The sequence below is a fragment of the Camponotus vicinus genome, unplaced genomic scaffold (assembly GCF_025532165.1).
Source record: "Camponotus vicinus isolate PSW18456_S1 unplaced genomic scaffold, iyCamVici1.0 SCAF_10, whole genome shotgun sequence".
Lineage (NCBI taxonomy): Eukaryota > Metazoa > Arthropoda > Insecta > Hymenoptera > Formicidae > Camponotus > Camponotus vicinus.
Genome location: NW_028141946.1, coordinates 390,336 through 416,809, shown reverse-complemented (window position 1 = coordinate 416,809; position 26,474 = coordinate 390,336). Strand labels below are relative to the sequence as shown.

At 30.3% G+C, this 26,474-nt stretch overlaps 6 protein-coding genes across 14 annotated transcripts in view; 4 read left to right on the top strand and 2 right to left on the bottom strand.

The window, feature by feature from the left end:
- Positions 1-6,632, bottom strand: part of Jdp (DnaJ domain-containing protein) — a 46,169-nt gene extending 39,537 nt beyond the window's left edge. The window contains exons 1-2 of one of the 2 annotated variants that reach the window (XM_083080326.1): positions 6,567-6,632; positions 2,071-2,235 (exon numbers count right to left, since the gene is read on the bottom strand). The gene's annotated coding sequence lies outside the window, so the exon portion shown is untranslated. Of the gene's footprint in view, positions 1-2,070; positions 2,236-5,928; positions 6,222-6,566 lie in introns of those variants that run through there. The other variant, XM_083080325.1, reaches the window with a different exon arrangement.
- Positions 1,054-3,681, top strand: LOC145960691 (antileukoproteinase). 2 transcript variants are annotated; one of them, XM_083080321.1, is made up of 3 exons: positions 1,054-1,166; positions 1,916-2,199; positions 2,743-3,681. In XM_083080321.1, the coding sequence occupies exons 1-3, from the start codon at positions 1,069-1,071 to the stop codon at positions 2,955-2,957; spliced, it is 597 nt and encodes a 198-aa protein (XP_082936447.1). In that variant the 5' UTR covers positions 1,054-1,068; the 3' UTR covers positions 2,958-3,681. The 2 variants fall into 2 exon arrangements, with proteins under 2 accessions (XP_082936447.1, XP_082936448.1); XM_083080322.1 differs by lacking the exon at positions 1,054-1,166 and adding an exon at positions 1,219-1,365.
- LOC145960695 (waprin-like protein) lies at positions 4,048-6,611 on the top strand. The gene is made up of 4 exons (XM_083080327.1): positions 4,048-4,192; positions 4,633-4,692; positions 5,559-5,735; positions 5,960-6,611. The coding sequence occupies exons 1-4, from the start codon at positions 4,186-4,188 to the stop codon at positions 6,052-6,054; spliced, it is 339 nt and encodes a 112-aa protein (XP_082936453.1). The 5' UTR covers positions 4,048-4,185; the 3' UTR covers positions 6,055-6,611.
- Positions 6,633-6,736: 104 nt separating the features above from the next.
- On the top strand, positions 6,737-8,746 carry LOC145960690 (uncharacterized). The gene is made up of 4 exons (XM_083080320.1): positions 6,737-7,120; positions 7,373-7,525; positions 7,584-7,694; positions 7,760-8,746. Exons 1-4 carry the CDS (start codon positions 6,956-6,958, stop codon positions 7,937-7,939), a joined length of 609 nt encoding a protein of 202 aa, XP_082936446.1. The 5' UTR covers positions 6,737-6,955; the 3' UTR covers positions 7,940-8,746.
- A 281-nt stretch (positions 8,747-9,027) lies between these two features.
- LOC145960687 (protein DOP1 homolog) lies at positions 9,028-26,346 on the top strand. 7 transcript variants are annotated; one of them, XM_083080309.1, is made up of 26 exons: positions 9,029-9,350; positions 9,903-10,160; positions 10,334-10,611; positions 10,733-10,898; positions 11,053-11,242; positions 11,332-11,507; positions 11,609-11,875; positions 11,966-13,532; positions 13,634-13,896; positions 13,973-15,110; positions 15,266-15,688; positions 15,874-16,184; positions 16,337-16,538; positions 16,879-17,274; positions 17,377-17,513; positions 17,612-17,768; positions 17,886-18,257; positions 18,377-18,515; positions 18,726-18,897; positions 18,993-19,204; positions 19,294-19,446; positions 19,562-19,757; positions 20,294-20,305; positions 20,706-20,873; positions 20,963-21,074; positions 24,031-26,346. In XM_083080309.1, the coding sequence occupies exons 2-26, from the start codon at positions 10,105-10,107 to the stop codon at positions 24,238-24,240; spliced, it is 7,473 nt and encodes a 2,490-aa protein (XP_082936435.1). In that variant the 5' UTR covers positions 9,029-9,350; positions 9,903-10,104; the 3' UTR covers positions 24,241-26,346. The 7 variants fall into 7 exon arrangements, with proteins under 7 accessions (XP_082936437.1, XP_082936435.1, XP_082936430.1 ...); XM_083080304.1 differs by having other exon boundaries at positions 20,291-20,305; XM_083080307.1 differs by lacking the exon at positions 9,029-9,350 and adding an exon at positions 9,379-9,577 and having other exon boundaries at positions 20,291-20,305.
- Positions 20,895-23,743, bottom strand: LOC145960692 (uncharacterized). Its single transcript, XM_083080323.1, has 2 exons — positions 23,167-23,743; positions 20,895-21,750 (listed from the first exon to the last, which is right to left on the bottom strand). The coding sequence occupies exons 1-2, from the start codon at positions 23,225-23,227 to the stop codon at positions 21,221-21,223; spliced, it is 591 nt and encodes a 196-aa protein (XP_082936449.1). The 5' UTR covers positions 23,228-23,743; the 3' UTR covers positions 20,895-21,220.
- Positions 26,347-26,474: the final 128 nt, after the last annotated feature.

Here is a 26,474-nt window from a genome sequence, read left to right as displayed (position 1 = left end):
AAGTTCTCCTTTTTTTATGTATAATATAAACAAATTTATTATCAGATTTTAATATCAGATAATAATTAGAATCCTATGTTCAATGACTTTGATATTTGCAACGAACGTCATAATTAAAAATTTGAACAAACATATTACTTCTTTAAGTATAATAAACAAATATTATACCGAAAAATTGGTCTCTTCTCTCTTAATATTATTATACTTATATAAATTAGATAATATAATGTTGTTATTTATTTCCAGCACAAGTCGCCAAAATCTCCACTTTTTACTATCAAATACTACTCGCTTCACATTTTTATCAAGGAAAAATAATATCTTAATTTAAAAAAAATATATATCATTACATATGTATATTGTATATAAATAATAATTTGAGAGAAAAGATAATAATTTTTCAAATTATTATTTCCGAAAATAAAATACATTCGTCAGAATTACGAAGGAAACAGTCTCGACTAACAACAGTTTGAAAACCACGTCTTTCCTTCCGGCCAATTTATTAGATTCCTAATTATGATTGCGGTTTACCGCCAACATTTTTTGATTATAACATACACTCTTATTCAAAAGTATATCTGGTAAAAGCATAATATTAAGAAATAATCTTTTAATATAAGAACAGTTAAAGAAATTTATTAATCACATGATGAAATTGTAAAAAAAAGTATTATTTTTATCCTATAAAAATATTTTTTTAGAATTTCAAATATTTGTAATCTTGAAATCGAAATTAATTATACAAATATTTCTATGCCATATATCAGGATTGCATAACATATATATAGTTAGTTATACATATATTAGAGATATAATTTTGAAAAAAATCATTCATAAAATTTTTCTTAAAAAAATAAATATTATATATAATAAATAATAAAATATTTCTCTATAAATATATATATTATAAAATAAATAAAATATTTCTCTGTAGATATATATTATAAATTATATTAATTATATCAGATGTATGTATCTTTATACGCATATATACACACACATGATATTGTAGAGTGTGTGCAAAAGTAAGCAATGATGTAGGAGGGGGAATGATGAAGCTGACTAATGGTAGACATATATATCAGAGGTACCATTCTGTTGAATGGTAAAAACGAAAAGACTTTGTTCGCATTTACTTCCAGCTGTACTCCTCAAGTAAAAAAGTATGACATATATAATTAAAGTATATTTTAAACGTAGAGTGAAAAGTGCCGTTTTTTCATCGACATAATTATCGTATTAATAATCGTATAAATAGTGTCTTACGCATTATAAAATGGTGAGAAATAAAGTCGAGGTCAAGAGATGTAAAAGTCAAAAGATGAATTGATAAGTCATGATAGAGTATAAGAAATGTCTTATGTTAGTGTTACATTAACATTGAATAAAATAATGTCTTATAAAATCTAGATTCTATCAAATTCTACTAATATAATTAATCAATAATTCATCATTCTTTTAATCTATTAATTTTTTTAAATTTATAAAAATAAAAATGATTCAGATTCAGTTAATAAAAAGAATTATTGTATCACAACAATCTATATTTCTTAATTGAAATAATAGCTGATAAAACAAATATAAGAAAAGCGTTATTTTCTGAAAAAATTTATTTAAAATAATATTTTATCTTGGAAAAATATATATCCATTTTATTAACTATTTAATATAATTATTATTGTAACACAAAATAAAAATTTTAAAGATATTCTTTTCAAAATCCATCTTTATTTATTATGTATATATGTATATATATATATATATATATATATATATATATATATATATATAATATATTTAAAGCTTAATATTTATAGCAAACATTCTTCTATCATCAAATTAAATTTTCTAATTTATATTTATCGTTTTAAATATATTATATATTAATTTAAAATGTATATATCGCATTTAGCCTCTTCCCAAGCAAGATTACGAAGTGCCACAGTGTTCAGAGTAACAAAAAAATGAAGTTGCTAGTCCTGTCTCTAGTCTTTATGGCGCTAATTTCTATCGCCAAAACACAAACCAGATATGTAGCAAAAGCAGGTTCATGTCCACCTGCCTTACCTGTACAATTCTGCGGACGTTCCTGCTACGTTGACGCACATTGCGCTGGAATTGGCAAGTGTTGTCCGACCCGATGTGGTGGTTCCATTTGCTCCATGCCTGTCACGATGACACGACCTATCCAATCAGGTAACTTTCTCAAGCCTCTTAGACTTTTTAATTGATCTGAAACAGTAACATTGATGCACAATATTTTAAAGTGATTGTATAAGAATTACAATTCAATATAAATAATAAACATTACAGTAAATCTAAATTTACTGTAACTTAATAAATTAAACTATTTTTAAATATTTTTATTCACAACAAAATTTTCAGTATCATTTTAATATAATATATCTAATAAATCATATTGTGAATCTAATATAAGTAGTTTTATTTATTTAATATTTATTTATTTATTTATTTAAAATTTTACATCTCTCTATTTTAATAAATAAAAAATGTGCAGAAAAAGAAAAGAGAAAAACAAATTTTTCCATGATTGATTTATTATTTTTATTATTATGTGAACTTATGGAAAATAATAAATTAATATCACATATATATAAAGTTCATCACAGACACATTTAAACAAATTATAGAATAAACAAATTATATAATAAAAATTATATAACTATAAAAATAATCATAATTATAATTATATGAAAAATTAAATTTTGCTTTGTATAGAAAAACCAGGATCTTGCCCATCGATACCGACAGGAAGATGGGTATGTTCGTCGACTTGTAACAGCGACAACGATTGTAGAGGAAGCCTGAAGTGCTGTAAAAACAGATGTGGGGCTTTAGCTTGCCAAAAGCCAGTGGTCGAGACATTCGAATCTATCGAAACTCCGATTCAACCGATTGTTTCGCGTTTTGGAAATGATTACAATAATTATTAAAGAGATTGCTCTCTTTTTCTCGCTCGCTCTTTCTCTTTAATTCACACATCTTTCTCTCTACTATATTTATATAATAACGAATATATATAAACTCGATATGTGCTATAATTTTATATTTGATTTATTAATATAATTTCATTTTGTATAACTTGAAATAATAATTACTGTATTAAGAAAGAAGAAATATTTATAATTTTATTATTATTATTATTATATTTTATAATTTAATTTTTAGCTAATTTTTATCATGGAAACATCATCATGGAAACATGTTTAATCGATAGATAATTTTTTTAGACGGAGAGACTGTTAATCAATAAGATAGTTTAAATTATATTGTTTTAACCTATCTGCTATGTTATAATAAGATAAATTTTTCAATAAATATTAAAAAATATTAATTAATAAAATTTATATCTCAATATCCATATATAAAACTATACATGAAAAAAATGTTAAAATGTCTTAAAGAAATGTTTAATAAATTGTTGCTCATCAATAATTCTAGGATGATATAACAAGGCTGTGTAAAATACAGCAATCAAGAAAAATGTACTTGTCATCAATGGCGCATCTATTGATATGTTTTGAGACCTTAGAATGTCAAGAAGCTTTCGGTATAGATGTAGAGCTTTAATTAAGTTTATTTTAGTAAATAACTTCATATAAATTTATGAAAACAAACTGTAAAATAATAAGAAAATAAAATATTATTTATAAGTAATATTTAAAATATAAAAAGACATTTTTTATATTAAACTAAAATCATAAATGGTACAAGAATTTTTAAACCTTTAGTATTATCTTCGATTGTAATCAAGAAAACACCTACAATTAAGTAGATACATAATATTTAAAACAAAACAAATAGATATTTCGTTATAAAAAGCAAGAGAAATTATAATATCAATTAGATACGTGATTGCATGGCGGCTGATAATCTCGTATTTCACTGCTATTATATACGTCAATGTAAATGTCACATAAACAACATATAAAAAACATTCAAGTTCAAGTAAAATATATTTGATATTTTCCTGAATCTGACCACATTATAGATGCACTATATATCACGATATATTCCGCACTCTCCATTCTTACTTGTCCAATGTCAAAGTAGAGGTGGAAAGTATTTAAAAGTCGATGCTGTTATCGTCACGCGTTTAAAAGTCTCATCGAAGTCGTGAGGCGCAGAATTTTAATCAAGTATTCGAGAACGACTCATAAAATGAACCGTAAGTATTTAAACGTCTCGTAACCTTGAAAATAACAATCGACATTAGTTACGCACTTCTCCGCAACATGAATGTAATACGCAACTTCTACATGACATTATTAGCATATATTTGAATCATGACATAAAGGACTAAAGAGTGAAAATTTATTTCGCGCTATTTGCATGACAAAAGTATCGGATTAATTTTTTACGATATTTTGCAGTTATATATGTATGCACAGTTATGTAAAACATATAAATAAATATTACATATAATATAATAATATTATATGTGTAATTCATTATATGTGTGTGTTCATCGTTAATACAATTTTATATTATTATATATTATTACATATCATAAAAAAATAGAAATTAATAAAAAACTTATATTTTGTAATTTATTGTAATATAATATTAATATAATAATTTATATAATATAATATTTATATTTTGCAGCAAGTTTAGTCAGGATCGTGGTGCTGATGCTGCTAATTGCTAGCACGTTTGCTCAGTTTCGTAAGTTCTGTGAATACTATTACTTATGCGTGGAAATAATAATTGTAAACATGTGCAATTTTGCATACATCTCATATATGAAGACGGAAAAACCCGTTTTATTCTAAATACTGCGTTTATGCTCTCTTGTTTTATACACAATGTTTTCCAAGATTCGATAAAAATAGACATACAATGTCATTTGATATGAAATTTGAAATTCTTTTTTAGTAATTAGAAAATTTCGAAATGCCAATTTTTCCATGTGTGAAAATTCTCCTCAACTTTAGTAGAAATTTCCGGGGAAATCATCTATCACAATTTTTATATTTTAATAACTTGAATAAAAATTCTGTTAAAATAGAATTGATTTTAAATTAGAAATGAATAATCCTTTATTATTGCTTTTCTAGCTGCACTCTTGAAATTTAATTTGCAAAAAATTCTGTTAATATCTCAAACTGTTCCCTAAGAGAATTAATTGTTTCATAGATAGAAAATATTATATTTATTTATTCTCAAATTGAAACATTCTATATGAACAAATAAATTTAAAACTAATTATATAACTTAGATTTATATTTATTAAAATGTTTTTTTGCGAATCAAAATAAAGAGAATGACGTTGCACTGCAGAAATTTTAATGGACATTTAAGCAACGTAATATTCAATTATATTTTCGCATTGGCTATCGCTAACGATGCGTCAGCAATGAATGTTTGTACTCGTGTATACACATTGAAGAATTGATAACGAACGAGTAAATATTTGAACTGCAGATTTTTAAAAATTTACAAAAGAAATGCTCACTCTATATAAAAGTGTTAATTGACAAGAATGAATTCTCACTATTAACTGTATTACGTTGCAATCGTTCTCTCTATAGATAGAAGCGGCAATTGTCCACTGAGAAATACCGTGACTAACTGTACCCCGAGATGTACGAGTGACGCGCAATGTCCCTTCAATCAAAAATGCTGTCCGAATAAATGCAGTTCCACGTCATGCGCCCAATCGAGTGCCATAAACACTGGCAGCGATGGCGGATACAAGGGTTCGAGCAGTATGTATAAAAATTTTTAAATCTTATTTTCCTATGACTAATTATATGGATTTAAATATATAAAAAAATGTATATACGAATACATATATAAATAATGTATAAATAATATAAATAAAATATATAAATAATATATAAATATATATAAATCTATAAAAATTGGATCTCTTGCTTAAATTTAAATTTACAAACTTACCGCGAGAAATACAACCGCGCTTTCTTTGCAGATCAAGCTGTTTATTGTAATGGAGTGAAGTGCACCGCGTATGAAAAATGCCAATATGACCGCAGCGCCAGGCGTGAAAAATGCACGCGTGCTTAATACATACATACACAGCGTATAATAAAGTATAGTATATAGTACATCTTATATACATATATCAAATTATGGTCCATCGCTATCTCTCTCTCTATATATATATTTGCGATTTTAATTCGTAATCAAGTTTCTTGATAATTGTCAAAGTTAAACTACATGCTGAATCTGAAAAAAAAAATTATAAATGCAAAAGACATTTAATAACAATATAATTCGCGCGCAAGAAGTGAAAATTAAGCCCCGGTCTCTGATAAAAAAAAATAATCTTTTGATTTCGTGACTTACTTTGTCAATCTTTGATAGATAACACGTTTATATTTATACAAAAATGCTGAGGGGGAAATGGACGCAAGTGAAAAATCAAAAGTCACGTATATCGATATTTCATACAACGAACACATTTTGATTACCGCATTAGATTTCATATCTTTGACAATGAATATATGTTTAACGTCGATGATTCGATGAAAATCAACTTTTGATATATATAAATATCTAGATATTTCAGTGCATACCTGTATTTATGCGTCGATATAACAATAAAACTGCGTAAAGATTAACACGGCTGTTATTCGGACGAAACCTTCTCGTTCAAGAAATATCTCAATATCGCGTCATATCTCGATAATCGAAGTTATGTTCAAGTCGATTCGAGCGATACCTGTCGCCTGACAGCTCAACCAAAAAAAGGAGGCATAGGTTATGTGTCATTTAAGCGGCTCCCCGAAGTTTTACTACAAGTTTATCGAAAAGTCATACCTTGTACGAGAAAGACGCGAGACGAGAATGTGAACGCTTTATCGCGATTCGATACGCAAAATGGATCGCCGATCTTGCCTCCGGTAATCGGCGTAAATATCTGTCTTCCAAGGAGAGGTTAGCACTAGTCGACTTACCACAAAAAATGGCTGTGGAATTTCTGCTAAATCGACTCAAGGCTCTGCTCGTACTGCTTTTCGGGGTATTTAAGCGTGCGATGTGCTGTCTTCGACGTCGAAGAAGATCGTCCTGCGATTGCGAGCCCTTGTCCACGGTCGGTGTGGTACCAAATGTCTTGACTAACTCAACGGTATGTTTAAAATTATCATTATTTATTGAATATAATTTTTTTTCATTTAATATCATTTATCATTATCAACTATAAGTATGTAAAAAATTGCAGGAATCTATTTATGCAGTTCATCTTTATGCAATTGTGTAAATATATTTTGCTATGACGGCTATTTACTATTTTTGTAGATTATGCGAAAGATAACGAAATACTATAGCTTATATATATTCAAACTTTAATATAATATTTACCAAATTTTGCTTATTTAAGGAATTAGAACAATGGGATAAATGGGAGGAGAATCCAGTTGTCGTTATACCAGATAAACCAGTTAACACGGTACAAGCAAAGATAGAGCAGTATCGACAACAAGTAGTTAAACCTCCTGAAGTACCTACCGAAGAACGGCTAAACTTTTTTGAGGTAATTTTAAAACTAATTCCAAAATGCTGTCATCTTAATATTTTTGAATATTATATAGGACATGACTCCAAGAATCACTAGACAGACAAAAGTTTTAATAAAGGATAAACACGTGGATAATTTATCTCCCAATACTGCAAAATTCACAGCCATGGATCCAGTCCCGACTGTAAGCTTGTATTTGAAAGCAAACTTGTAACATGCTAGAAATTTACATTTTTATCATGAATATAGAATGAATTGGAAGAATGGGAAGAAAATACTGTTGCTTGGGAAGTAGACACTATGGACGAATTCAATGACTCTACCAAAGTACTGCGAGAGCAAAGAAGAAGAGAAAGGGAACAACGGTTAATAGAGCAGAAAAGACTGGAACGTACTGCAAAACCCTTGGGTGCAAAGATATGTTCCTGATGCAAAATCATAAACATGTGGGATTTAACATCAAAATACACAATAATGTACAATTTGATGAGATATATATCAGATATTTTTAACGGAAAAATTAGCTCATTTGTATTAACTCTCAATCTTTCGATATCTTTCGAGTTTCGTACCAGTTTTTGCTATTATTTCATTTTTCATATTGGTTTTGTTTCGTCATTAACTAATAACTTCAAAATTATAATATAAAAATCTACATTTTTATCTTAAAAATATAGGTATTTATTTTATTTGTATTTGTCAAACATTTTTCAAATCCTCAAAAACTAATTGGAACAATAGAGGGTTAATTCACGAGTACAATATATTTATTTCAAATAAAATGAAATAAAACTTTGTTAAGGTGTGCATTGTATTGTTACAATTTTAGAAAAATTGATTTAAATTGTCATTTTATCAAAACCTGTATTTACAGTATTTACAAATGTTTCTCGACATTTAAATATTTTTATTAGTTTCTTTTAATATATTTTCTATTAATAGTACAATATATAAACAAATATTATGTATGTAATATATCTATTCCTTGCTAAAAAATGATAGTATTTGTAAACATTCCATATGAATTTTGTACATCAGATGGGATGTGTCTAATCTTTTTCATAAGTAGAATAACTATTTTATAAGTTTATAATAATTAAGTCAATGTGTGTATTAATTGTAAATGGAATTTATCTTGTTACAAATATGTTTGTATTTTTGTCAAGTCTGTAATTTTGGTGCTCGCAGATTGGAGGACAATCTTATAAAAAAGATGTTAATATATACAATATCGTATAATTTTTAGAAATTTTTTCCATTTTATTTGTGCATAATTGTCAAGAGAAAATTATAATACTTGATGGTGGATTTAAGATATTTTATACCAAAAAATACAATTATTTGTTTTTAAAATAAACTTTGGAGAACCAATCAATACACTTATATTCGTGTATCGAATTTAAATAATGTTTTTGTTTAGTAAAAGCGCTCGCTCGGTTACATAATTTATTAAAATTCCCAAATACAGCTATTATGCGCACAGTGCATACGCACGATGCACACGCGGTACACGTAACATCCTCTGTCGTCATCACAATCGTTCGACGCATCATTCACATTTATCGAGCGAGTAGAGGAAATATTAACGAAAGAAGAGAAGTTTTAATGATCCTGATTCGCTGCTCGATCCTGTCGAAATTTATCTAACTATAGATATAGTATACATTATTGTGACGATTGACTGTGCGCGTGTATGTGTGTGTATGTGACAAGCGTGGGTCCACGTATTTCGAATGCTGACAATGAGTGCTGAGTGCAATCTCAATTGATATGTGTCGATGCTATGATCATCTTTGCCATCTGCATCGATGGCATATGTACGAGATGTCAACGTTTAAAGGTAAATCGTGTATGTTCTCGTGCGAGCGAGTGTTTTAAGAATTTCGAAAATCGAACCACGATTGGAAGCGCGTCTCTCGACAAACGACTCTCTCGCTGGAGACAGCTGGAGGTCAGCTGGGGTACCGTTCTCTCGATCGGCTACGTGTCAAAAGTCAAGAGTTCTCTAGTGGAGACTCCTTTATAAAGAAATTGCAATTTGAAATAGAGATAATTGGCATGTCAACGGTAAATTATTATTGAATATTTTGACGGGAAGCGGGGCTATATCGTGACGAGATAACCAAGCTGATAGCGACTCCATAGATTGGCTGTGTAAATAGATGAACAATCATGAACTGCAATTCGATTATATTTTATAAACGGTCAATCATTCGAGAAAAAATGTGATTTTCGTTCTTTTCGAATTCAAGAAAAATATTTTCGGTTTTTTAGAAATACTGAATGATTAGATTGGATTCTGAAGATTGAACAAAAATATACACGATTGTAGGAATAAGTATATATATGTATGTGTAGTTTATAGAATAATAATAATAATTATAAATTCTAGGTACTGGGGGGAGGTATCTCCTTATCTAAATATGATGTGTTGCGTGATAACATCTGTGGCTTAAATGAGAAGGAACTTTGCAATGATTGATTTTAATAAATATAATTGAAATTAATAATTGTGGGAAATCATGTAAAGTGATACCGAAAGATAATATTACATAGTTTATTTAGTTGTAAAGTGTATTACGATACAAGTAACAATGGGTTCCATCGCTCTAGAAGAATACGAGTTAATGAAGGACTCGAAATATCGAGTGTAAGTAAAGTGTAATAATGAATATAAATTATCATTTAAGAGTCATAAATTATCATTTAAGATTTACAAACTTTAACATTAATTTTTATGTATTACAAAAACTATATTAATATTTGTCTATTTCATAGCTATAATTGAAAAGTTTATTGTAAAATGTTGTATTTGTTACATAGCTATGTGAATGCTGTTGATAAGGCTCTAAAAAGTTTTGAATATACGAGCGAATGGGCAGATCTAATTTCTGCATTAGGAAAACTTAACAAGGTGTTGCTAAGTCATATGAAGTTTCCTGTTATTCCAAGGAGAATTAAAATATCAAAGAGACTAGCCCAATGTATGCATCCAGCATTACCATCTGGTGTTCATTTGAAAGCTTTAGAAACATATGACATTATCTTTAAGTGTATGGGTACTAATAGACTCAGTCATGAGCTATTCATCTATAGCGCAGGTATATATATATATATATATATATATATATATATATACATACATATGTATTGAAAATAAAAGAAATAATTACATGGACAACTTTGATGCATTCTATATGTTCTCATCTATTCCTTTAATAGGACTGTTTCCATTATTGGGTCATGCTGCTATGAATGTCAGACCATCATTATTAACGGTATATGAAACACATTTTGTGCCACTTGGCGAAAGGTTGAGGCCAGGATTAAGCGGTTTTTTAAGCGGTGTCCTTTTAGGTTTAGAAGATGGATCTGATCATTTTGACAGGTAATTTATATTATTAACATTTTATATATGAGGCTAAATTTTTATTTGACATTTTTTCATGTATTAATTTGAATACATTTGTTATAATATATGTATAAATGATTCATATTGCAATATAGAAAAATATTTATAAGTATATGTATTATTTTATCAGAACGAATTCTTTACTCGAGAAAGTGTGCGATGGCGTGGGTGCAGAACACTTTTATGCATGTCTCTGGGATTGCTTAGCTTCAAATTCTGGTATTCGCCTGCCTGCTATATCATTTGTGTTAGCACACTTCAACAAGAAATTGCCAATGGAAGAACAGAGATACATTATGGGTACTAATATTAAAATTATGGTGAGAAAAAAGTTGATATTTTAAATATTAGATATATTTTTGAATACATTCTCTAGATCGATCTTTTAATATTTTGATTTATAAATCAGGTATCAGCCTTATGTGCAGGAGTACAAGACACTTCGGTGCTAGTGCAAAGAAGTGCACTAGATTTTCTATTAATAGGTTTTCCTATACATAACAGTCAATTGACGCATCAAGATATGATATTATTAATCAAAGCTGCTCTAGTTACTATATTGCGAAGAGATATGAGCTTAAACAGGTAAAGAAAGACACAAAATATATACATATATATATATATTTTTTCTTTTTCAAAAAATACCTGTATTTTACTTACTATATATATATTTTTCTATCGTATAGGCGTTTGTTTGCCTGGTTATTGGGTACTGAAGTAAGTACATCAATTTTAAAGAAGAACCACATAACTGTGGACACTAAGAAGGATTCTGTAACATATTTTGATATGTATTCGAAAAAAATGCTAGTCGAAGCAATAAAATACCTGCTTAAAGAAGTATGTGAAGAAAATTCGCAGGATTTGAAGCCATATAGAATACTTGTTTCATTACTTGATAAGGTGGATATCGGACCAGTAATTTTGGACGATATTCTATTTGAAGTGTTTAGGTGAATATGGGATATGTTTAATAGATTACAAAAAAAATAATGCTAATAATTTTTCTAGAAATATCTTCTAAATGTGCATTGTATTTGTAGGACATTTTATAATGCCTGTAAACAGTCTGCACTGAATCACATACCAAAAACAAATGAAGTAGTGAAATCTGCAAATCTCTTATTTTCGACTTTGGAACCATCGTACATTTGGATACATTGTGGACATCTATTCGAGAAAGCCTGCAACACAAGAGCAAAGGCACAAGTTACCATAGATGTTGCTGTAAAAACGGTTGGCAGTGGAATGCCGAATTTAGTGGAAGTGTGCATATTAACGGAATTCTTACTCGAGACAGTATCATTGGATGCATTCATAGATACTCCGTCTGAACATCTCCCTGGTTTATTTTATGAAATAACCAGTAAACTTTTACATCATATTAATATTTTGTCTTCAATGGAGATCTCGAAAAGTCTCAAATTGTGCGCCAAGATTTTGTCAAAGGTACAACCGACAATGATAACGACTCATGCAGACAAGTACGAGGTAGATACCAAAGTGGACACTTCTCTGAATAATATTACAGTTCCTAGCGATAATTCCCTGACGACGATTCCTTTGGAAAAAAGTCAGTCGGATAGTAAGTTGAATAAGCCCGATATATCCGGTACCTCTTTCGCGGAGAAAAGCCCGAGTACAAGAAGAAGAGCTAATTCTGGCGGCGCTACTAAGAGGAACGAGAAAAAATCGAAGAAGAAGGGGAGTAAGAGTACTTCCAAGTTAACCGACACGTACACCATACAAGCTGATGGTACTAACATATCGGTCGTGGTGAGCGAGGATGCGAAATCTTTACCGAGAAATAAAAGCATGGACGATATTAAAACGAGCTGCGTCGAAATCGATAGAATAAGTTCCTCTTCCTCGAACAATAAACTGTCCACCATGTCAAAGCATTTGACGAATGTCAGTCCAATGGGATCGACAGGATCCTTATGTAGGGGACCATCTCCGGCATTTCAGGCACAGCATTCTATGTTAGAGAAGTGCCTCCGTCAATATGAAATATTTTATGTCAAGTTAATTAGCAATCGAATTCTTAGCAAGGAAAGAACAGTGCAAGATATGTTTAATCACTTGGTGATATCTTGCCCGAGAAAGAGTTTCGATGAGAGAATGCGTTGCTTAGAACTTCTGCTGAATTCCAGATTGAACACAGAGGACTCTGGGTTCTTTAGTCAAGATGCATCTGTAACCGAGGATACCAAGTGCCTGGATATTTTTCACCTGTTCCTCGATATCGCAACACATTCGGAATGGAACGAGGCCATGAAAATAGCGTCCAGTTTGTTCGTGGAGTTGTCTACATTTCCAAAATACTTTTTGCCCGGCGACGATGTACTCGTGGAGGAAGAACCCAAGTTCGAACATGTTCTTCCGGATTGGTTGAAAGTTTTAATAGTCTGTTCCTGCTGGTTACAGAAGCAACCGGCATTACAATTAACGAGTATTGCCACATTATTAGACTTGGTGGCATTATTGAAAGCGCATAACGACGTCGAGACGCATCCAAAAAGCGGAGAAGGCGTGACGACGGTGATTATGGTGCCGTTATTGAAGCAATGGCACATAACTTACTTGATGCAATATACTAATGTATTTCAGGTATGTAATATCTTTCTCGCAATATTTTTTTTACATTCAACATGTAATTGAGGAGAGATGAAAATAAAATGTTGAAAAAATAATTGTTTAATATATAAAAGGTATTGGCACATTCCTTGTGGCATCATTTGGGCGAACTTCCTGCCCATAAGTTTAGAATGCGTTGCGTGGAACTATTGCACGAATTGCATCACGCTTTATACAATTCTTGCGACGCGGTCGAGGATCTAATAGGATCTGCACTCACGTCCGAGAATCCTGAAAAGAAAATCGAAGCATTCGGTAGATTTGCTACGTTGTGGCATTTAGGACGAGAAATCGAAACGAATCCAAGGCTGCGCGGCTGTCTTAAAATTTTCGACCAGTAAGTAAAAGAATTGTTGTAATTTAGTTAATTAATATTACAAATTTCACGAAACAGGTTATTCTTTGTTTTCTAGATCCTTATTAAAAATGTTGGACAATCTTCAACTTGCGGACAACTCGCCGTTAAAACTATTAGCTCAATCATGGCTACTACATTCCTTGATGCGCGGCGACATATCGCGTGTCATAGATCCCTTGCTGACAATACTTTTAGATCCATCCACATGCCGTATGAGCGTCCTCCATGTGAGTATACAACACAGTAATACCGTCCTAACGAAGAACGACCCGGTGGAGGAAAAATCGGAAGTTCAGGATGACACGGAAGGTGCCGCGAAAATCTACGCGATTAGTTCGGTTGACGGCAATGTGATATATCACGTGAGCGATAACGTGGATGAGGATAAAAAATGGAAGAAAGGCAAGAAAAAGAAACAGACGATAAATCCTGTGAAAATAAAACGGATTTTCGCAGTGACAACATTAGCGACTGGTGATAATTGCAATCACTATGTTACGGAAAGAAATCAGTTTATGAAGGAACTCGAGGTGCCGCCTAGCATATCCGGCAATCGAAAGATTTCTGTGTTTGTGAATCCTCTCTCGATCAATTGTAACGAAAATTCGAATGATTCCTTGACAGAAGATGATTCGTTGCCCAGTATACGCAAGGCGAATTTGACGACGGAATTGCTTAAGAATGCTACCCGTTTCAAAAAGATAGATTTCGATAAAGGTTCTACTGCCAGTTTAGACGAGAGTCTTTTCGAATCGGCAAACTCTAGTTTAAAGGCGAAGGATAAGAGTAGCTTCAAAAAGCTCAACGACGACGTTGACTCGTCTCTGGATTCTATAACGAATAGCTTAGATTCAAGTAGTCCCGAAGTAACTAATAAACAACCCAAACAGAAGAAGGAACCTGTTGTGATGCCAGGCAGTTCCAGGGAAATAGCGGGCACTATCATAAAAGGCAGATATTATAGCACGAACGAATTTAATATGAATTATGATCATGAAATTGGTAGTTTCGAAGCAAGCGCAGAGGTACCCAGTTGGACGATGGACGACGATGATGAAGGCGATTTGGACGTCAGCACCACTGCGGAAGAGTATTTTAGCAATTCCAGCAGTACCAGTATAGTCGAAGAAATTCTGAATGAGGTGCTCGATCGCGCGATGCAATTGTGCGATATCGCCGAACCGCCGAAAAGTGTAAGTATCTCTTACAATGTTATCATTTATCCTGTGTCAGAATTGCAATCAGTTTATTTGGCAAAAAGATATAAGAATTATAATATTTGATATAAGAATCACAATATTTGATACAAGAATTACAATATTTTTTCAACGAGATTCTCTATTTATAGGAGGAAGTTTCGCAGCACCCCGCAAAAACTAATCGAAATGCCGGTCTGGGTGTTCACAATCTTCACTCCCACATGTTGCTCTATTGCGGAGTATACGATTCGGCTAGAACTCTATACGCTTTGCGCACGCTCAGAAATGAACTTTTGACAAATACGCGAATGTTTCTATGTTGCGCGGCAACGACCGGTGTGTCGAATGCGACGAAGAATACAATGCTGTTAAATCTATTGGCAAGGCATCGAAAAAGTGTTTTCGGCAGAAACTTTCACGGTGATATAGCTAACACGGAATTTATAGCTGCTTACAGGAGTAGTATGTATCTCGAAGTGCTGATAAGCGTATGCCTGTATTTTGCAAGAAGTTACTATCCAAATCTCGGACAGATGAGACTTACATATGAGGAAATTGCGGGTAACCGCCAGGTATGTTTTATCTTAAATTTATATAAATTTATATTTTTTATCCCTTTAAATCATTTATGTGTATCTGCAAAAATTGCATTTTGAATTATTAAATTTATCATTTTATTAAAATTATTACTCTTTTCCTTTTTAAGTTTTAATGGATATTGTTTTAGTTTTGACAAAAATTGTTATTTTTTACACAGGTGCAACTTGCAAGTACAGAATTACTGACGCTAATATTTTCCGAGTTAATCCCAATTGTTCGCGATTCTGGGAAAGGTTTCAGTTGCTACATAGTCGACCTGCTGACTAAATGTAAAGTACAAAAAGTTGCTCTTCACTGTCTCGTGTCTAGTGTTATGAGTATGAAGAACGCTCATAAGGAAAATGAAGATGTTTTCACATTTACCGAAGAAATCGTATTGTTTAATGATCCGTTTATCGATAACGATATTGACAAATGTAAATATAGAGCGAGCGATCATACAGAAGCTTTCCAAATACAATTATTACGGTAAATATATACAATAAATAAATTTACAATAGAAACATTTTTACCACTAAGCCATTATGATAAAACTATCCAAAATCTATATGAGTATTAAAATTAGATTCAATCGCACTCGTGCAATTTTATTTGTAACAATTGCTTTATTACTTTTCAAGATTACTGTTAGCGTTAATTATGTTGGAGCATCAGTGTAGTAGTCAGAAAGGAGAGGAAATTAATCCAACAACGTCATCTATACCAAGTTCACCGACACGGACTCCGCCTAGTTTAATCGGGAACAGTTTGAAATATATTTCTGGAGCAGCGATACCGCAGCAACCGATGTTTCTCGCTAGTATCCTTAGTGCACTGCAACTCGTATGTAATTTGTTTACTTATCGATATATTATATTGCCAGATTGATTCTAAGTCTCTTATGCATACTTTTGCAAAATTTTAAAATAAAATAAGATATAGTATTACAAAATTTATTATATGATATATATATTTTATTATTATCATAAAAATATTTATTATATGATTCTTTTATTTTTTAAATTCTTTACAATTTCTTTATTTTATTAGAATTTAATCACAACAATAAATTATGGGAATACTAAATATATATATAAAGTCGTATGTGTGGATTGATCTGATTATTAAACAAAGAATCGATCATTGACCAAATAAATGATTTATGCATTCAATGAAATTTTAGGATCATATGAGGCATCTTCATCAACATTGGACAACTCTTGTTACATCCAGTCTCCCTTTTATGGGATCATCTTTAACATCTGTTGTAACATCAGTTATTCATCAACTATGCAGTAACATTGAACATCTAGCGTCATATTATATCAACGAGGAAACGGCGCCAAAGTTACAAGATATAAGCACGATAGAATGCTGTTTGCCTGCGGATTACACAGTGACACATCTCGAGGCTTTGACATACTTGCTGCATTATTGTCTATTAGATACCTCTCAGCAAATTGGATTCTCGTTTAATCAGCCGCTAAGCGGTACAATACAAACGGGAATTCCTGGTGCTAATCCCGGACAAATATTCAATAATCTTATACACGTTTTTATGCCGAGTCCACTTTCTCCGGTTAGTTGGATAAAGTATATGCTGTAAATTTTAATATTTGATAGAAATCATTAATTTTAGTTGGTCTCTCGAGTTGTAACAAAATTTTTATGTTTTTCATAGGATTTATCCACAGCAAAAGATAAAACTGGCGCAAATGAACTTCAACAACATGCTAGAAGAACAGCATTAAGTCATTTACCAAGAATAATAGCATCCTTATCTGCCTTGTGGCAAGCAGTTCTAGCAACGAAAGATAAGTATGTGTTTTATTACATTCTCTTGTCAAGAAAAGTATTTACATAATGTACTCTTTATAATTATTACATAATGTACTCTTTTTAATAATAATGTGTAGCGAACAAGCCAGTTGTGTGGTGGGTAGTCCGAGAATAGTTAAATATCAATTGTTGGAACTCTTATCTCCAATCTCTTTCCACCATGGAGCCAACTTTTTAGCTGCAGTCGCAGTTGCTTGGCACGAAAGGCGCCAACCGTCCGCCGCATCAAAGAAGGTAATCAACATTATCTATGTAATTAAAAAAAAAAGATAATGAAATTAGACACAACTAATAACATTATAATAGTCTTGGGGAAAATATTTTATGTAATAGAAATTTATTTCGATGCAGACACTTCCAGAAGCCTGTCCTAATCAACAAGTAATGGTTCATTTGGTTAGCGCTATTCGCGTTATGCCGATTGACACTTTGGTGCATACCGTACATCAGGTAGTGAAGACGCCACCGCCGATACATGGAATCAAACAGGATTTCTCACTAGAAGTCTCAGTATTGGAATTACTTTATATATATATGCAGAGCAACACATCGCAGTCGCTTATCGAATCTTGGGCATCCCTACTCAGTTTATTGAAAGATGGTCTATCGCTAACAGCACCTGCTCAATTTCTCTTGCTGGCTATACTGAACGAATATGTACAAAAGTGTCCGCCTATGCAAGAGAAGAAAGATATCAAAGACTTGCAAGATGTATCAGCAAAGGTAATTATCTTGTGTTATGATTTGTAGTTAATAACACAATGACACTAATGTAATATTATAATATTTTACAATATTACATATAATACATAAATTTACATTAATTAATAAATGTGTTTCAGTTGATAGAATCATGTTCGCAAATAGCTGGCGCATGTCTAGAACAAACAACGTGGCTAAGAAGAAATTTAGCTGTTCGAGAAGACGTATTCGAAGTGGTGGAAGGCTCTTCGGAAGGTAAAGACGGAAAAAATGGTGCTGGTGCGTAAAATATGCATTTTATTTCGTAAATATTAGAGATATCAGATTAAAAAATTTTTTTTAAAGCATAAGGCATGGCAAATGTTTGTTCCTGTTATAAGACTTTATCTATTTTTATTTTTTCTTGTTTTTATTGGTGCAACCTGTGGCAATTGCAAATAGTTTCTAAATTTGTCTTATTGTATATTCAATGCAAACTTTATCTTACAGTAACACCTGGAACTCCACCTAATGCGGCGTACAGTGTTCAAGCGCAAGCAGTATTAGCGGAAATACTCGCGCCGTTGTTGGATGTCAGTTACGGTTCGCAAGAAAAAGAGCGTGTGGTAACGCTACTAACAAATCTCATGTATAATGTTACACCTTATTTGAAAAATCACACGTGAGTTTAGAAATTGAATTTAGATATGAAAATTTTGTATAAATTTAAGGCGATTCATACGAAAAAAATAATATTTTACTTATTTAATTTTACAGTATAAAAAATATCGCCTCATTCACCGCATGTTCTCAATTATTGGCTTCCTTGTCGGGATATCAATACACCAGGAAAGCATGGCGTAAAGATGTTTTAGACTTATTACTTGACCAGGCCTTCTTCCAAATGACACCGTCCTGTCTGCCATATTGGAGAACTATAATAGACAATTTGATGACGCATGATAATACTACTTTCAGAGATTTAATGAGTAATGCACACGTTTTTATTATATTGCAATACATTTGCCTGATGATCAATTTAAAAATTAACACATTACACGATTGTTTCATCATAAAGATCGCGTGTCCATGGCTCAAGGCAGCGGGATCAGTATATTTTCTTCAAAGGAACAAGAGTATGAGCAGAAAGCACAACTCTTAAAGCGATTGGCGTTTGTCATCCTTTGCAGCGAGATGGATCAGTATCATAAATATATGCCAGAGATACAAGGTGAATATATGAAAAGTGTTTATAGAATATATCTAAAATAAATTACTATACTATAAACTGTTATGATTGTAACATATACAACTGTTTCTACGTATTGACTATTTTATGTTTTCAGAACGTTTAGCAGATAGTCTACGCCTACCTCAAGTAATCCCATCTATCCAGGCACAAGTATTTCTATGTTTTCGCGTATTGCTATTAAGAATGTCACCGCAACACGCGACATCCTTATGGCCAGTCATAGTTAGCGAGCTTGTTCAAGTCTTTCTTTATATCGAGCAAGAATTGAGTACGGACAGCGAAGAGTTCAGGTATGCAAATTTTTTTGAGCTTTATGCTTTTTTGCTTATGGGACACTATTGATTGCTTCGTATGTGCATGTCCATTTACGATACTCGATTGGGATTATTATTTTCTTTAAAGTATCAAGAGATTATTTTGTTTTTATATTTCAAAACTATGTGTTATTTTGGTTTTCAAAGAATGGTTGTAAACAGTAAGAAGAATTTTGCAATGAAGATCTTACTGTAAATATACTGACATGATTGGAACAGTAATATTTCGAAATCGATATCAAATTCGATAATCTGCCTAACATTTTCAAAATATAAACAATGAATGTTATATAGAAGAGAAATGCGAGAGGCGATTTTACTTCTCGAGATCTCGTATCTATAAGAATGTCAAGTAATGGAATGTTGGCATAAAATTTGTCTGTCCCCTCTCCTCCCCTCATTAACATGGATACTATCTAATATCGTACTGTTTTTGGCTCTCTGTTTCGGCATCCTCGCAATTTGGTGGAATTTGTGGTGCCTCCGTAACTTGAATGGTGTTGGGACAGCAGTCGTCATAGCAGGTAATTTAACGGTCCAACATGTAACGTACATATAACACGCATATGCATACTGTTAATGTTGTAAAAACACTCGTACAGTGTACAGTGACGTAAGAAGTACTTTTTCAGTATCTAAATACTTGAAGCAACATGAATCAAATGCATATTCAATAGTAGAATGCATACTCACTAATATAGAAAGATACTTTAACAGAACTTACTTTATACCACTGTTCGAAAATATCGAGTGTCAGAAAACATCACATTAATAGCAATCATGTACCTTCTTCATTGATCTAGCTCTGGGGATTTTATATCTATTTGTTGTACCTTGTCTAAAAACAATTATGCAATTTTTCTGCTATTGTTTATAAGAGAGTTTGATTTAAATAACATAAATCACTTGGATTCATGTGCACAGCTCGCATATTAAATTGCTATCAGCCTTGGATTCATCGTGGGCTGTTAACGCCAGCAATGGACTTCAGGCACACGGACATCCTCACTGGTTGCAGCTGCAACTAGCTGCCGCCAAGCTGCTAGACCTCGCGTTACTGTTGCCAGCACACAGATTACCGCAATTTCAGATGTAAGTAGAGAAGACAAGATATACAATATACAACAATGCATATTTTATTTAAAGAACAATTAAATATGTATTGCTTTACTGATTTATAGGTATAAATGGGCCTTTGTTGGAGATGCAGCAGCAGGATGTATGGATAACAACAATTTATCCTCGGACTTTGTACCACATATTACGAGAATAGCGAAATTGATGGATAATAAGGTAAGTTTTCTCGATTGTAACTCTCTTTTGTAACACAGTAAATTATTCGGCACATTTTATATACTCAATTATTATGAAAAGAAGTAATTACAAAGCTCATTGAAAGAATATTGTAAATATTATATATCAATATATATATATAACGATTACATTTGGTAATTATAATTGTCTTCTGACGAACATTGCTCGGGTAATAGGCATTTTTGTGTTTTCTCGTCGAAAACGTATTCTTCTCTGCACTCGCATCCGCTTCTGCACGGTGTGTAACAGTCTACTACGTCTTGCTTCAAACACGTAAATTGACAAAGACAATGTGTCCAGATTGATTTGTCATCGCATTTGTGAAAACTTTTGGAATGTATATAATCGAATTCATCATAATCGTATCCGGGAATTCGATGCTTAGTGTATCTGTAAATTTTCTCAGGCAATTTGTACCAGTTAAACTGCTTATTTCGAAGTAGATTCTTCTTCTTAAAGGAATCGACATTATTCCCGAAGGCAGGGAGACTCGAGTCGGGATACGCGTCGTGCCAATTTTCTGTGTCGTCGAAAACATTTGCGACATAAAAATCATCTTGAACAACGTTACTGTGTTTTTTAACAGAACCTCCTGAATCTGCTGATAAATCTTCATAGAAATCAAAATCATTATATTCGGAATCACTCCTATATTCTAGAACAAACATTAAATAATATATTAATATAATATAAATCATATATAATGTATAATAATAAAATTAATATAATATACATAATATATTATAAATTAATATAATAAAAAAATATAATAAAAATATAACAAGAATATAATAAAATATAATAAGAATTAATGCAAGTAATATATAATATACAGGATATCTGGAAAATCACCCGCAGTACTTCGGGAAATGATTCGGAACTCAAAAGAAGGAAAAAAAGCTATATAAACATAGGTTTAAAAATAAGTCGTTTCCGATTTATAACCATTTTTATGTTACAAAAAATCGTAGTTTATAGCCCGCTTGGTTTCCTTTTTTTTTTTTTTTTTTTTAAGTTTTTAATTTAAATGTTAAATTCAAATTTTTAAATTTAAATTTGAAATTTAAATTTTTAAATTTTAAATTCAAATTTTTAAATTTAAATTTAAATTTTAAATTCAAATTTTTAAATTTAAATTTAAATTTTAAATTCAAATTTTTAAATTTTAAATTCAAATTTTTAAATTTAAATTTAAAAATTTGAATTTAAAATTTAAATTTAAATTTAAAAATTTAAATTTAAAATTTAAATATTTAAATTTTTAAATTCAAATTTTAAATTCAAATTTAATTTTTTAAATTTGAATTTAAAATTATTTTTTAAATAAGAAATATAAAAATTATCTTAACAACGTTTTAAAACATCAGAATAAAAAATTAAATGACACATTTCAATAAAGGAAATTGAATTTATTAAATCAATTTGATAGAAAAGGTCGTTGCACTGCAATCATGTTTTCATTAATATTCGTCAAGTAGCATTGCAATTAACTTTGATTAAAGCCATTTAAAGCATTGAAAATAAAATTGGAATAGAAAGAATGTTCTTAGCTTCATAAATGTTTACGAATAATTTATAGATAAATATATACAAGATGTTTCTTTTTTTAATAGACGCACTTTCTTTGAATTGTCAACTTTGAATCAGTTGATTTTTTTCACAAGAATGTCAAGATATCCATAACTCTAGAATTTATGAGCGATTTAAAATATAAAGAACGTTTTAAATAAAATAAGTTCCAAAGAAAGAAAAAGTGTAAAAATATGTAAATTAAAATTGCGTATTAAACAATGAAATTTTGCTCAAGGTTTACACTAAGAAAAAATTAATTAAATTTTTAAAAATTAATGTGATTTAAAATTGATTTTAAAAAAATTGCAGTTTTAAGAAGGACTTAGTGAACTTAGTGAAAAACACTCTATATAACTGAAAATGCAGACTATACATAGACGAAATGTAAGAAAAAAACGACAAAAAAAAAGGAGAAAAAAGATACATGAATCTGTTACTTTTTAATAAAGATGAATAAATATCATACACGCACACATACATATATCGTTTTAATACTCACGTGCAGTAACAATCATTATGATACATAGAATATAATAATGTAAAATTTGCAGCCAAGTCATTGTAGTTCCTTCTGTGCGAACCGTCCATAAACTACATCCACAAACTACTGTGTGCTAGGATTATATCGCACGAATATATTCTCAATTATTATTGCGACCCTACTCCGTATATAGGTTCCATTTAAAGACATTGCTATTACATCATTACGCACAAAATTTTATTTAATTTAATATTTTCTGCTGTGATATATTTTGAGAGCTTAGATTAAAGAAAATGAACAAAAAGATTCGATTATTTTAATCACACTTGTATGATTAATATCTCAGACTGTGTATAAAATTGAACAGAATAATCGCGCACAGGTATTCGGTGTGTGTATATACATACACTAAAGCACTGAAATATTTATTTTGGTACTATGAGAAATCGTTATATACATACATTCGTTTTTGCAACTAAGCCAATACACTCTACATAGCTTTAGTCAATTGTAGTAAATATTATACGGTATTTTCAATGCTACAAACAATTTTTTATCTTTATTTAGCGTTGTTCCTTAATCGCATGCGAAATTCTTTACATCTTTTGTTACAATGATAAAATGTTTCATAATTATTGAATGTAAAAATGTTAAAAATTGCAAAAAATAGTAAATTTTTTCTAAAGGAAAATCGAATTTTATTAATTAGACTCCTTTTTAATAGGTTTTTAGGTATTTTTTTAATTAGGTATTTTATTTTTTAAGTTTTTATATTTTTTAATAAGATATTTTTGTTATATATTTAACTGGTTTTGAGAACAAGATTTTCCTTTTTCGTGAAAAAAAACTGTTATTGATCTTTCTCTCATTCTTTTTTTTCAGTTTAAACCAGAAGGTCCACCACCTAAAAGAAACCCAGGAGAGCTTTTACTGACATCGAATAACGTTCGCTCTCTACAAGACTTGCATCACTTTTTCTCGAGTCTTAGTCGCGCCACATGCGACACGTACGTGCCGATAAATAATACACAATTGGAGACTGTAATCGAGCAAGACTTTCTTGAAAAAATGCCGACCATGCCAGCGAGATAATAGAGATGCGTAAAAGTACATAAATAATTCGTCAATCAGGAAGCGTAACAAATATCGTTAAAGAACTTTATCCTTTGATATATTTATATAAAAAAAGGAATATATATAAATTATTTCGAATTCGCGCCGCATTCGAAAATACTCTATATATACGTAAATACTACATTGTATAAACATAATTAGAATGCAGATATCTAGAAAACACGCCGACTATTCCTGGCTCTTGCTGTTAAAATATAATAGACGTCCGATTAAAATATTTGCTTAAAAGAGAAAAGGAGAAAAAAAATTAACCATATTTTGATCAAAACATTAAACTAGTAAATAAGAGTGATACAATAGGAATGAATTTTAAGTATTCTAAATGAATGAATTTTAATTGCACGAAGAAAAAGGAAAGAAAATAAAGGAAAGAATTGATATATATATTAAAGATTGTTAGTTCCTTTATGGACAAATTGATTGTAGATAGAGAATTTATTTTTTAGTTGGAAAGAGAGAAAAAGATCAGGAATGAATCTGGAGTGTGTAATATAATTCATTTTTTGTTACTGGTTTTTATCAATTAAGCTTTCGACTCGTCTCCTCATTCGGTTGTGAATAGTTATCAGCATGTATAATATAGCACGCTGAACTTGCACATTGGCCTGTGCTAGTATAAAATTATATAAAGGGTGTACAGTGTAACATAATATTACTTATATTTAACCAGGTCTTCCCACTATTTTTTGACATACATATGTCAAATCTTTCTGAATGATTTCCATTTTCTTTCCTTAATTTTGCATATTATTATTATGTAATTTAAAAATGATAAACTATATTTGTGTGCATGTCGCGTGTATATGTGTGTTTTCAAAGAGAAATACACACGTACGCATACGAATGGTATTCTTCAATAATAAATGCTTTGCTAAAACATTAAATTAAAATATAAACAATTAAAGATGAATTGTAAGAGAAAAAACTCAATGAATGTCCTATTTGCAATGTGAAGTTTACAGATTGCGATGTAAATTCACAGATATTAGATGCAAAAGTTTATAAATCATACACTGTGGATCTGCTTCATCAAGACTCACTCGCTTTAACATATTTCGGACTATCGAGGAGGATTCATCGTGAAATTGTTTTTGAATTTTCACCCCATTTATATTAGTCCCTTAATATAAGGTTACCGCGTATATATATAACTTAAAACATTCTTTATTTTAATGTACAGACTTTCTATACAAACCGATAAATTATAATATTATTACATCACTATCTTATATGGTATACTTGAGAAAAAAAAATAAGACATTATATTTTTATGATAAATTAGTTTAATATACACTAAAAAAAATTAATACTAAGAATATCTACCCCAATTTATATGATGTAAGCTTCTTTGTATAATTAGAAAATAATTGTATTTGAAGATAATATGTATAGTGAAAAATATATATGTTGTTTATTTTGATCAACAAAAATTTCAAAAGAATATCATACGTTTGCTAAGAAACATATTATCTTTCATAATTTTAAATAATCTTATATATTCTCTGTTAATATATGTTTTCTTAAAAATAATTTTTTAAGGTAGAATGATTTATATCCTTCTTTAGTCAATGAAATCACAAAAATACATTTGCATATTGGTAGATATTCTTTGTCAGTAAATAATTTGTGGTATATAAATCCCATAATACAATTACACAATTGTATGATTTGTTATGAATGGAACATAACAAGAATTATAATGTATGGAAAAACAAAATTAAAGGCTTACATGATGGATTTATTTCTTTTTAGTATAAAAACGCAATATATAAAAAAATTACTAAACTGATTAATTTTGGCATTATATTTTATGTTGCTATTAATTTGAGATTAAATTCAAAATAAATAATTAATTTTTCAATTAAACACAAAACAATTCTTATCTTTATATTGAAATTACTGCTTGGCATTAAAATATTAGTAGTATGACAGATTTATTTTACAAGTTTAGCAGGGACTTGTGTAAAGATCTGTTAGACGTAAAAAATGTTTAAATAATATCTAGTTATATATTTGTACTCTACACTATATATTTATAAAAAAATTGATGAGCTATGATTTTAATATGTCAAGTTTTTTTATAAATTAATCATTTTTTATCTGTAGTTTGTGAGTTAAAATTATTTAACATTTTGTTAGCTCACAAACTAAGAGATAGTAAAATTAAATTTTTAACACATATAAAAGCATTA

Excerpts from the sequence above, each read along its gene's own strand:
- LOC145960691 (XM_083080321.1), top strand. The coding sequence starts at position 1,069 with ATGGTAGACATATATATCAGAGGTACCATTCTGTTGAATGGTAAAAAC. Across the intron at positions 1,167-1,915 it reads TGTACTCCTCAAGTAAAAAA|CCTCTTCCCAAGCAAGATTA; the intron begins GTATGACATATA and ends TATCGCATTTAG. Across the intron at positions 2,200-2,742 it reads GACACGACCTATCCAATCAG|AAAAACCAGGATCTTGCCCA; the intron begins GTAACTTTCTCA and ends TGCTTTGTATAG.
- LOC145960695 (XM_083080327.1), top strand. Across the intron at positions 4,693-5,558 it reads TAGCACGTTTGCTCAGTTTC|ATAGAAGCGGCAATTGTCCA; the intron begins GTAAGTTCTGTG and ends TTCTCTCTATAG. Across the intron at positions 5,736-5,959 it reads CGGATACAAGGGTTCGAGCA|ATCAAGCTGTTTATTGTAAT; the intron begins GTATGTATAAAA and ends CTTTCTTTGCAG.
- LOC145960690 (XM_083080320.1), top strand. The coding sequence starts at position 6,956 with ATGGCTGTGGAATTTCTGCTAAATCGACTCAAGGCTCTGCTCGTACTG. Across the intron at positions 7,121-7,372 it reads ATGTCTTGACTAACTCAACG|GAATTAGAACAATGGGATAA; the intron begins GTATGTTTAAAA and ends TGCTTATTTAAG. Across the intron at positions 7,695-7,759 it reads CCATGGATCCAGTCCCGACT|AATGAATTGGAAGAATGGGA; the intron begins GTAAGCTTGTAT and ends TCATGAATATAG.
- LOC145960687 (XM_083080304.1), top strand. The coding sequence starts at position 10,105 with ATGGGTTCCATCGCTCTAGAAGAATACGAGTTAATGAAGGACTCGAAA. Across the intron at positions 13,533-13,633 it reads AATATACTAATGTATTTCAG|GTATTGGCACATTCCTTGTG; the intron begins GTATGTAATATC and ends AATATATAAAAG. Across the intron at positions 20,874-20,962 it reads AGATTACCGCAATTTCAGAT|GTATAAATGGGCCTTTGTTG; the intron begins GTAAGTAGAGAA and ends ACTGATTTATAG.
- LOC145960692 (XM_083080323.1), bottom strand. The coding sequence starts at position 23,227 with ATGACTTGGCTGCAAATTTTACATTATTATATTCTATGTATCATAATG. Across the intron at positions 21,751-23,166 it reads CATAATGATTGTTACTGCAC|AATATAGGAGTGATTCCGAA; the intron begins GTGAGTATTAAA and ends TGTTTGTTCTAG.